General features: G+C 34.2%; 1 protein-coding gene across 1 annotated transcript; it reads left to right on the top strand.

Annotated features, from left to right (window-relative positions):
- The first annotated feature begins 6,408 nt into the window (after nt 1–6,408).
- On the top strand, nt 6,409–9,937 carry LOC131656286 (putative receptor protein kinase ZmPK1). Its single transcript, XM_058926030.1, has one exon. The coding sequence runs from the start codon at nt 6,414–6,416 to the stop codon at nt 8,814–8,816; it is 2,403 nt and encodes an 800-aa protein (XP_058782013.1). The 5' UTR covers nt 6,409–6,413; the 3' UTR covers nt 8,817–9,937.
- The last annotated feature ends 2,008 nt before the right edge of the window (nt 9,938–11,945 follow it).

Genomic DNA, 11,945 nt, shown 5'->3' with positions numbered 1-11,945 from the left:
GAGGGGAACCATCGAGCATTTCTAGCTTTTTATTTGTTTTATACTAACCCAAATACCAAAAACATTGCTTTATTTCTTTGTAGGCTCTTGTTTTGTAGGTACCAAGCCAAGACATGCAATAAACAAGGCATTTTTCATGTTTTGGACTGATGAAATCGATTTCCCTACTGGGTAAATCGATTTCCCTGCAGCAATCTTCAACAAAATCACATTCTGGACAGCATGAAATCGATTTCCCTCCTGGGTAAATCGATTTCCCTAGTGTATTTTGCGCCAAATTCTCTTCTGGAACAGAGTGAAATCGATTTCACTCCTGGGGAAATCGATTTCCTTAAGGCAAAATTCAAAAATATAAGGAGGGAAGCTTGACATCATTTTGGCACCTTTTTTCTTTGATTATTTTTGATCATTTTACCAATTTTCCACCTCATCAAAATTAATCCCTTCATTAAACCCACTTAAACCCCATTTTACCACTTTTTACCATTTAATTGCCACTTTAATCACCAATTAAACACAAGCTAATTTCCAAATGCAAAAAGACCAAACTACCACTACTCTTGCTCTCATCCTATAAATAGAGCCCACTACTCTCTCATTTCTCAAGCTTTTGAGAGCCAAAAAACCCCTTGCAATTTCTCTCCTCATCCCTACCAAATTCACCAAAGCTCTTTGTTCTTTCATAAAGTTTGTGAGTCACATCTTGAACCTCACAAACTTTGAGCTAAACCACCATCTATTTCACTCTTTTTTCTTCAATTGTTGAGAGATCAAGATTTGTGTTGGTGATTCTTGAAGTAGATCTAAGTTTTGTTCAAGATTTGGTAATTTTCTTCATCCTTTTTGTATATCATGATGTAGATCTTTGTTGCTTGTGTGTGATGCATCTTTGATGCTATATTGGTGCTATTTGATGGTGATTTGATGGAAAATTCGTGCTCCAATTGATATGTGATCATAAGGTGTTTGTATGTTTGCTTAAGTCAAGTTTTATGCCTTTAAATGTTGTTTTTGCTGAAATTTGCACTGGTCAAATCGATTTCCTTAAGGCTCAAATCGATTTCATGCTGTACGTAACTTGTTTTTTTTGAAAACTGCCTTATGGAAATCGATTTCCCTCTGCATGAAATCGATTTCCTGCTGGCAGAATGAGGTTTTTTGCTTCTTTTATGCTTGTTTTGGTTTCCTACTTCCTCCACTTCATTAATATCATTGGATCTAGGATGTTGATAGGTTTGAAATGACCTAATCCATAATATTAGATGAATGATATTAATGATAGTGTGAGTTGATTATCTTTTGTGTTTTCATTCTTATTTTCATCTTATCTTTCTTTTGATCGATGAAAGTCTTAATATCTTGAGAATTCTATGGATTCTTGATAAAGACTAGATCAATTTGTTTCTATTCTTATCTTTTTCATCTTGTTTTCTTTGATCAATGAAAGTCTTAACATCTTGAGAATTCTATGGATTCTTGATGAAGACTAGATCAATTTGTTTTCATTCTTGTGATTATCTTTTGTGAATTTTATTCTTCTTCCTCCATTTCATTAATATCATTGGATCTAGGATGTTGATAGGTTTGAAAGAACCAAATCCATAATATTAGATGAATGATATTAATGATAGTGTGAGTTGATTATCTTTATGCATTTTATCTTCTTCTTCTCCTTTTTTTCTTTTGATCGATGAAAGTCTTAATACTTTGAGAATTCTTATGGATTCTTAGTAAAGACTAGATCGTTACCTATTTTCTTTTCGTGCGGTATTGCTTTCGGAAGGCGATCTACATATCGTTCTTCTCGCATGCATTAGCACATAAAGTTTTGACCGGCCTCGTTGTAGGGTGATTTCTACATAAATCACTTGGCGATCTGCTTAACATAGCGCAATATTTCGTGTCCCGAATTAAAAAGATCAAACATGGAAGAGAATTGTATGCGGTTGATTTAAGACTTGTGGAGGTTTTTATCGTGTAGTCGCTATGATTTTATCAAGCTTCTGATAAGCCCCATTGACTTTAAATCCGAGTACATCATTCACTCACCATAGATCTTCCTACTAACTTTGATAACATACTTGACAAGTTTCAAGATGGTTATCTTTAACATTTAACAACTAACTTTAATTTCCGCACCTTTACTATACCGCTCTTTATATTACCGCTCTTTATATTTCTCGCCTTATTGCTTTACTTTATCATTTCATCATATTTACTTTCCGCCATTTTCTCTTTGTCCATTTGGACGTTTATAATTCCGCTATTTTCTCTTTGTCCACTTGGACATATGTTTATGTTTCCGTTATTTTTCTTTTGTCCACTTGGACCATACTTTACTCTTTCGCTAAAACACTAATAAATAACCAAAATCTAAAAAACACATAAGGCTCTCTTTGGACTATCGGTTACTATCCCTAGCGCTTTGGAGATTCGGACTTATGGACCTAGTACCTCTGGACTCATTCTATTGCTATCCTGTGATTGTTCTGTCTGTCTGGCATTGTTCTGTTTTATGTTTATGTGTGCAGGTATTTCCTTGAAAGCCCTTGATGGTTAATTCCAAGGCATTGATATAAGGATTTTACCCGAAAACAGCCGTTACTCTGCCCGATTTTCGTCAGAACCTTAATGTGTTTAATGCAAAGTGGTGCTAAGACAATAAGTTCATGTGGATCCCCAAGTGTTAATGTGTTGGTATTGATAAATCCAAAGGATGGGAAAACTACCTTGGCTCTTAATGTCAAGTGTTGGCTTCTTATTTGGTTAGACCGTTTCTTTCCTTAGCTTTTACTTTATGCATTAGGTTAGCCTCTTCATCTCCTCCCATTCTTAAATTTTCAAAATCTTCTCCCTTTTTCCAAAATATTCTTATGTTTGCAAACCTTTTCAAAAACCTTTTCTCAAAAATATCTTTCGCCCTTAGTGGCTTTTCTTCAAAAGTTTAGACACCGTTAACTGTCGAAACGAGTGGTTATACCCCACGATTTTGAAATTGATTGATAATAACGAGATCTTTTCCGCGTGAGAGAGCTAGTGGCATACTCGTTGATTTTATCCGAGTTGGAGCCCTTCTTTCATTTGCGATGCAAAGAACTTGTTTGTTCTCATGCTCAAGATCAATGGCTGAGTATTTATCTCTAACGACACCAAAGTGTTTATTCGTTTTTAAAACGTTTTTTCCCAAAAGCGGAACTACATTAGCTCTGACTTCTCCATTGCACCGAGGAGGTATGTAGGCCCAAAGCTTAACGCTTTGCCGGGCTTATTTTAAAAATAAAACAAACCGTTTTTTTAGCACACACACAACACAGATTTTCAAAAAGGTTCCTGTGGAGTACCACAGATATGAGGGGTGCTTAAAACCTTCCCCTCATATAATCAACACCCGAACCTGAGTTCTCTTTCTTGTTTTTAAAAACAAAACTTTGGGTTTTACGTTCTTTTCCCTTTTCCTTTGAAAAAATAAAGCGCGGTGGCGATTTCAAAACGGAATATTGATTCGAGTCAATCCCATGGCTTCGATATCAGATTTTCCCCGCTACAACATCCACGTCGAAACAAGGCAACGGTCACATACACGCCTGCAAAGCTGCCACTGTGTCACATCAACAGAACGGTGCTTTTGAATTTTCCCCCCATTTAAATGTAGCGACGTGATAATAACGTCACCACAAAATTTTTCAAAATTTTGAATATTCCCCCATTTGAACGTTATGGGGTGTGATGAATTAATTTATGTAATTAATGTGGCGAGGTGTATACCACGTCGCAAATGTTTTTCACACTACCCCATGTCTGACTCCCAACCACTTTAAGGCTGTAAAGTAATTTATTATTAAAATATAAGTGGCGACGTTAGACTCACGTCGCAAGTAGAATTTTTGAGCCACGTGTTATCCACGTCGCTAATTATGTCGCTGGAGATGAGTTTTTTTTGTAGTATATATATATATATATATATATATATATATATATATATATATATATATATATATATATATATATATATATATATATATATATATATACATATATATATATATATAAATATATATATAAACTGTTAATTTATATATGTCGAGACTAATTTATGATCAAACTGTAATTGTATTTCTTAATTTATCCTATATGTATTTGTTTCAATTGAGATTATATCTCTATAGTAATGTTACATCAATATTTATATACTAATTATATACTTTATGTATTATTTATATATAACACGTATCATCTATTATTATTATTTAAAGATGTCATTTAAGTGGTCTACATTATGCACGGTACACCAATACTCGGGTACATCAATACCTGTACCGTGCGAATACACGGATACATAAATATTTATGCGAGCGCACGACTAACATACATGTACCATGTAAATTCACAGGTTATTATATTTTTTGTGTAATTAAAGAAAATAAAAGTAATGTACGAATCCATATGCGACAAAAATGAGTAGTTTTTTTTTTAAAAATTAAATTGATTTTACTCTATGATACAAAATATTTTAAGATAATACATGAAAAATATTTTTGATAAAACAATTTTATTTATTTTTTTATAAATATTTCTTTCTTTTAAAAATAATCAACTCTTTTGATAAAATAAATTAATTTGACAAAAGTGCGTGTATCACTCCAGTACCCGTGTGAATGCATGAGTAACACATCAGTGTTGTATGAACGTACAGGTAACACACTAGTCCCGTGTGAACGCATGAACACACAGGTAACACACCAGTACCGTGTGAACGCATGAACGCACAGATAACACACCAGTACCGTGTGAACGCACGGGTAACCAGACCAAAATCCGTGTGAACGCACGGGTAATACAATAATACCGTGTAAAATTATATTTTCAACTAATTTTAATTTTGAATATTTATTTGTCTCATTTATTAAACTTTACAAAACTTTTTATCATTACAACTCTTTCAATCCTAAAAAAAAGTAATTTTTTCTATTTTTCGCAATTGGTTTTTTACAAATTATGTGTTAAATAGTTTTTCTGAACAATAGAAATTTTTAAAAACGTATACAATTTTTTTGCCGTCTATATTTTTTCTTTTTTCCAATAATATTTTAATTTTTTTTAATTCTCATGACAAGTTGGTGCCATATCTGCGGCCCACACCAAAGCTCGTGCGGACGCATGGGTAACACACCAGTACAGTACTGATATAAACTGATTCTACATTTTTTATAAATGTTTAGTAAGTGGAATCTATACAATATTGATAACATTTATTTTTGATTTATATTATACCATTTTCTATAAAAATTTATTTATTTTTAACCAATGCAACATCTATATTTATTTCTATTTTATATACCATTTTCTATAAAAATTTATTTATTTTTAACCAATGCAACATCTATATTTATTTCTATTTTATACGAAAATAGATTTGGATTTTTTTACTTGATACTATATGTATCTGATAAACCCGATCCAACCCACACTAGAATCCGTGCGGGTCTTGTTAATATTCAAAATATTGAATATTAACGGGAGCACGAAGTTATTGATATTCAACCAATGATAAATTTTGGATATTTATTTGTCTAATTTATGTTTTGTATGTAGGATATTTATTTTTCTATTGATATTCAACTAATGATAAATTTTGGATATTAATTATTTTTGACACTTTCATATTTTTTATGTAATTATATCAATGTCTTTGAACGATAATTTTTTATTTTTGCTTTTCCAATTTAAAGCATATATGTTTTTTATTTTATATTAAATACTTCTTGATTTTAAATTAAATACAAATTCTTTCTGATATATTCGGTTCAGTCCAAACCAGTACCCGTGCGAACGCACGGGTATCCTACTAGTTTATAGGCTGAAATTCAGAAAGATTTTTATGGTACATGAAGGCAAAATTGAAGCAAGCATTTGCATCTGTGCCAAAATTGAAGGGTCTTCCATGGATTGTATACAAAATTCAAATTGTTGCGTTTACAAACCTATACGTAGACCAATGAGAATTAGAGACATTAGCAAAGTAATTACTATTTGAGACAACAAATATAGGAGATAAATATATGAGTTTTTTGGGTCCGGCTCTGAAAAATCCGAGACACCCATAGACCGGCCCGTTTAGGACCGGGTAACCCATTTTGACACCTCTTTTCGTAACAAATAAAGTGAGGAGTTTTCTTTTCTAGAATAGAAGAGAATTATGTACAGGAGATGTTAAGCAAAAGTCATAAATGAAAACATGATACTTGGAAAGTCGAAGTTTCATTAAACGATTCACTACTACACGACATATAAAATTCAACATCGTATCCAATACGATTAGGAAAGTTGACCAATGAACGTGAACTTTACGAATAAAAAAGAGACACTTGTGAGGTGATGACAAAAGAATACATCAACGGCGTAGCATGATGCGAATGGCCTCTTCACAAATTTTGATCACTTTTCTCATCGTTCTCTTCCATTTTCAACACTCATCATCATTCTCCCTCTCGGTCGAAAAACCCCAACAAGACACTATAGTTTCACCCACAGGCACATTCACAGCAGGCTTCTACCCTGTTGGAGAAAATGCTTATTCCTTCGCCATATGGTTCACTCAAAAACATAAAAACCTCGACAAGGCCACCGTTGTTTGGATGGCAAATCGTGATCAACCAGTTAACGGGAAACGCTCAACACTTTCACTTCTTAAAACCGGCAACCTCGTCTTAACCGACGCAGGATATTCCAATGTTTGGTCCACTAACACTAACTCATCCAAACTACGTGAGTTGTTTTTGTCCGACACCGGAAATCTCATTCTCAGAGAGCGTAGCAAAAATGATTTCATTTTGTGGCAAAGCTTTGATTTCCCAACAGATACTCTCCTTCCCGATCAAAATTTCACTAGGTATATGAACCTTGTTTCCTCCAAAAGCAACAACAAATATTCCTCTGGCTTCTACAAGCTTTTTTTCGATAACGATAATCTTCTCCGTTTGCTTTACGACGGCCCAATATTTTCAAGTATTTATTGGCCATATCCTTGGCTTGTGAGTTGGGAGGCTGGTAGATCCTCATACAACAATAGTAGGGTTGCAAAATTAGATGTTTTGGGGAAATTCAGTTCTTCCGATGATTTTACTTTGATGACAAGTGATTATGGGACAGTGCTTCAACGAAGATTGACTCTTGATTTTGATGGTAATGTTCGTGCTTATAGCCGAAAACATGGAGACGAGAACTGGTCCATTTCTGGGCAATTCCACCAACAACCTTTCAAAATACATGGAATTTGTGGACCTAATAGCTTTTGCATTAACAGTCCAGAAATTGGTAGAAAGTGTTTGTGTCTTCCTGGTTTTAGTAGGATAGATGATGAAGATTGGTCGCAAGGGTGCAAACCAAACTTCCAACTTTCATGCAACAACAAAACAAGGTCAGAGACTCGCTTCCAACGCTTACCCCATGTTCAGTTTTATGGATACGACTATCACAACCAAGCAAATTATAGCTACAAACAATGTAAGCATTTATGCTTGAGAATGTCTCAATGCATAGCCTTCCGGTACCGTATGGTGAGGGACCAGGGTATGTATTATTGCTATCCCAAGACACAGTTACAAAATGGGTATAGTTCACCACATTTTGGAGGATCATTGTACTTGCGAGTGCCAAAGAGAAAACATGTTTTTTCCCATGAGAATGTTATAAAAAATGGTAGTTTGGTTTGTTCAAGACATAATGGAGTAAAACAACTAAGAAGATCATATGTCAAAGGCAATGAAAATGGATCACTGAAGTTTATGCTTTGGTTTGCTACTGGCTTGGGAGTTATTGAGGTACTGTGCTTCTTTATGGTAGGGTGCTTCTTATTTAAGAATAGAAAACACTCTAGTGTAAATAATCATGGGTATGTTTTTGCAGCAGAAATAGGGCTTAGGAAATATAGTTATTCGGAATTAAAACAAGCTACAAAAGGTTTTAGAGAAGAGATTGGAAAGGGTGCTGGAGGAACTGTTTATAAGGGTGTTTTATCGGATAATCGAGTTGTTGCGATAAAGTGTTTACATGAAACGAATCAAGGAGATAGTGAGTTTCTTGCTGAAGTTAGCATCATTGGAAGGCTTAACCACATAAACTTGATTGAAATGTGGGGTTATTGTGCAGAAGGAAAGCATAGGTTGTTGGTTTATGAGTACATGAAAAATGGCTCTTTAGCTGAAAATCTCTCATCAAATGCACTTGATTGGGGCAAGAGGTTTAACATTGCTCTAGGCACTGCAAAGGCTCTTGCTTATTTGCATGAAGAATGTTTAGAGTGGATTTTGCATTGTGATATAAAGCCACAAAACATACTCATTGACTCTGATTACCAGCCCAAAGTAGCAGATTTTGGGTTATCTAAGCTATTACAAAGAAACAATGTTGATAACTCAAGTATTTCAAGGATGAGAGGAACAAGAGGTTACATGGCACCTGAATGGGTTTTCAACTTGCCTATCACATCTAAGGTGGATGTTTATAGCTATGGAGTTGTGGTGTTGGAGATGATCACCGGAAAGAATACAACTACATCTATCCAAATCTCAGAAAATGGAATGGAGTCACCTAACGAGAGGTTAGTAACATGGGTGAGAGAGAAAAGAAAGACAGTTTCAGAAGTTAGATGTTGGGTTGAGCAAATAGTTGACCCTTCATTGGGATCAAATTATGACTTTGTTAAATTGGAGACTTTGGCAACGGTGGCTTTGAATTGTGTTGAGGAAGAGAAAGATGTGAGACCTACCATGAGTCAAGTTGTTGAAAGGCTCCAAAGTCATGAACATGATTCTTGATTGTTTCCCCTATATAGATAGAGTGGCCTTAGGATTAGCTTGTTGTCTAAGATAAACTTGATTTTACTTTAAGTTTTATTGCAATCTATATAAAGGCTTATACACGTTGTATTTTCTTTGAATGATTTTGAATAAACAAAATAGTTACTAATATGGCATGTAAGAATCTTTCCGACTAGGAATAGAAATCGAAAAATGAAGAATACATTCAAAACATAAATAAATAAATAAAGATGGAAGGAATCACCATATATATGATTTAGATTTGCAGGCTGAGTAACCATCATGAATTAATCAAGCTTTGCAGAGAGTTGTTAAGTTGAGAATAGTAAAATATAAGGATAAGCATATGTTAAAACTAACTACCATTACACATATATTATAAGATTTTGTTTGCGAGTATGGAGGGAAGGGGAAGTTACTGCTTAGAAACATCACCATACACTTACTTTAAGAGAACGGGTCATGAAACTAGTTTGGGAGGCCCAAGTTCAAACGAGCGACTTTTAGAAATACTTCGGGCGACCTACTATCTAGCTTTGGGCCCTCACCTGCGTTACCCTTTTCGGAGCCAGTAAATTATCCTAGTCCAATATGTAAAGAGAAATTTTCACTCAAGGTGCTCTAGATAAGGAGAAAAGCGAGGAGTTGGATACTTGGAGTAAGAGGTTGATTCCTTGAAGGAGAAAACCAAATAGATTACCACCCTTAAAGAGATTTGGCCTTCACCAAGAAATTGTGTGAAGAGTAGGATATTTCCATTGATTGCTTGAAGCTTGATGAGGCTGTGAAAATTTCAGTTCTAACTCTTTTTAGAGATGATTTCACAATAGTGAGACTCTTTGTCAGGTGAATTTGACATAGATAGGCCCCTTTACAGAATTGTTTGACGTGTAGATGATCTTTCTGAGTTAATTTCTGCATAAAAAGTATTAAACCAATGCATAGTTAATGGATATCTTGTTATAGACTCTTGCGTTTGCAAAAGAAAATCGTTCCACTACTTTTCTTAACATGATTAAATATAATAATGTTCCTCTCATTAATAACTCCCAGAGGGGAGAAAAGAGCTTCATGCTTATTACTTTTAGAAAATTAAATTAACAAAAGTAGAAATGAGGGATTACTGATTCCATGCCTCAGGGAGTACTACGCCTTGCAAAATTTATTAGGTGTATGAGATTTAGTGGCGTACTCGCTGATGTGCTCCATGTCTCTCACTTTGTATACCAAATCAAAGTTGTTCCTTAAGGTGAGCATGTAACCTTCCTTTGTGTGTCACCAGCTCAGAGGATCAATTTCAATGGGATCATTGCATATGAGTTATAGACTAACTTGAAAGGTGTTTCACCTATGGATGATTCTGGAGCTGTATGGTATGACAACAACACTTAGTACGGCTTTTTAGCACACCATCCTTTTACTTTTTTCAAGTTTATTCCTGAGGCCTCTCATGATCATTTTTTTAGCCTCTTTATTTGTCCATTTTCTAGGATTGCTCTACCAAAAAAGAACTTATTTTAGATGCCTAACTTGTCACACAATTTGAAAATGATGAGCTTGTGAATTGGGTGCCAATGATAGATACTATGTGTTTAGTTGAGGTAGTCCAAACCTGCAAATAGTATTTTTCTTGTAAAATTTATGCACCCTTTATACTATGATTGTGAATAAGGGTTCGACATACACCCACTTTGTTAAGTAATCTACTCATAGTATTACCAATTTAACTTTCCCATAAGTTATGGTAAAAGGCCCCATGATATCCAAATTACCACATATAGGGGTTAAGGAAACTGTAGCATCTAGGTTAAAGCATAATAGATGTTGGCATATCATTGTCATTTTTACACTTCTTAATATACCAAGTGTTGTCTTGAATCATAGTGGGACAATAGAAACCCTGTCGTAAGAACTTTTTGATAAAGATCTTTCGCCTATGAGGCAACTGCTAATTCTTTCGTGTGCCTTTTTATGTTAAAACATTTAAGCATGGAGCAGTTATTCACATTTTATAAAATTAGTCTGAGACCAATATGTATTTGGCTGACAGAGGGAGTCATCCAGTTTTTTACTTCCTCAGTATAGTTAACTAGAAAGCCTTTTGTATTGGGAGTTGTAATCATCTCCAAAACCATCATTCTATTATTCCTTGGTTTTTTCGTGCTTTATAGTTTATACAGAAGGTCCTCTCTGGAACTTTGGCCTCTAGGGATATTGGTTAACTAAAAAATGTAAATTACTTGCTAAATTTCAACAATTTCTTAATAGTCAAAATTACAATTTCGTTTGATTTGAACTCTAATAGTTCAATATTTTTTTTCTAATACTACATCTGAATTTCGATTTAGGCTCCTATTGAATCTAAGACTCATTTCACTTTCACTCAAACACTCTCCATTATTTGGATAATTACACAGTTCTATGAATGATAGAACAATAATACAACTAAAATACTCTATTCACCTAACGAAGAATTATGACTTAGGAATAAAGTATCACGCAAAACAAAACAAAACAAAACAAAAGACTCAATAACAATCAAACACGTCAAACTATAAACCCAGTAGTGCAAGGTTCGAGTCTTCACAAAGGGGAATGCCTCCTAAAATTGAAAGAAAAGTCTAGCTTAGAAAGCCCAGTTGGGTTTGGATTTGAAAGCGGCTGAACTGACAAAAGCGCATGAGATCAATATTCAATAATGTCGATTGCAAGTCTTGATAGAACAAATCTTGAATAAATCGGAATCTCTTGAAAATATATGAAAATCAATCTTACTAAAAACGATTGGATGTAAACTATCAAGTCACTAATTGGAGATAAAAGGAAACAAATTTCCAATTGCGCAAGAATTAATACAAATAGCTTGTACACGAAGCAACCCATAACGCGACAAGATATCTCACACAATGTAGGACATAATGCCTAAAATTTTGCTTTCTACTAGAATGTCTTGATCACTTAGAGACAAGATGTGTCAAAACTTGACAGTTATCTATAAAACATTACCAATAACAGTAACATGTATGTAATAAGAGATTGATTCTAAAGAAAATACCATCTTTATATAGATTCAAATAAAAGTAAAAGTAAAAGAAAAGGAGACTAACGTTATCTTAAATAACAAAC

The sequence above is a fragment of the Vicia villosa genome, linkage group LG3 (assembly GCF_029867415.1).
Source record: "Vicia villosa cultivar HV-30 ecotype Madison, WI linkage group LG3, Vvil1.0, whole genome shotgun sequence".
In the NCBI taxonomy this organism is placed as follows: Eukaryota; Viridiplantae; Streptophyta; class Magnoliopsida; order Fabales; family Fabaceae; genus Vicia; species Vicia villosa.
Note: the sequence above shows the minus strand (reverse complement) of the source record. Positions and strands in the feature narration are given on the sequence as shown.

What these genes read in the sequence shown, in the direction of transcription:
- LOC131656286 (XM_058926030.1), top strand. Translation starts at nt 6,414, where the DNA reads ATGGCCTCTTCACAAATTTTGATCACTTTTCTCATCGTTCTCTTCCAT.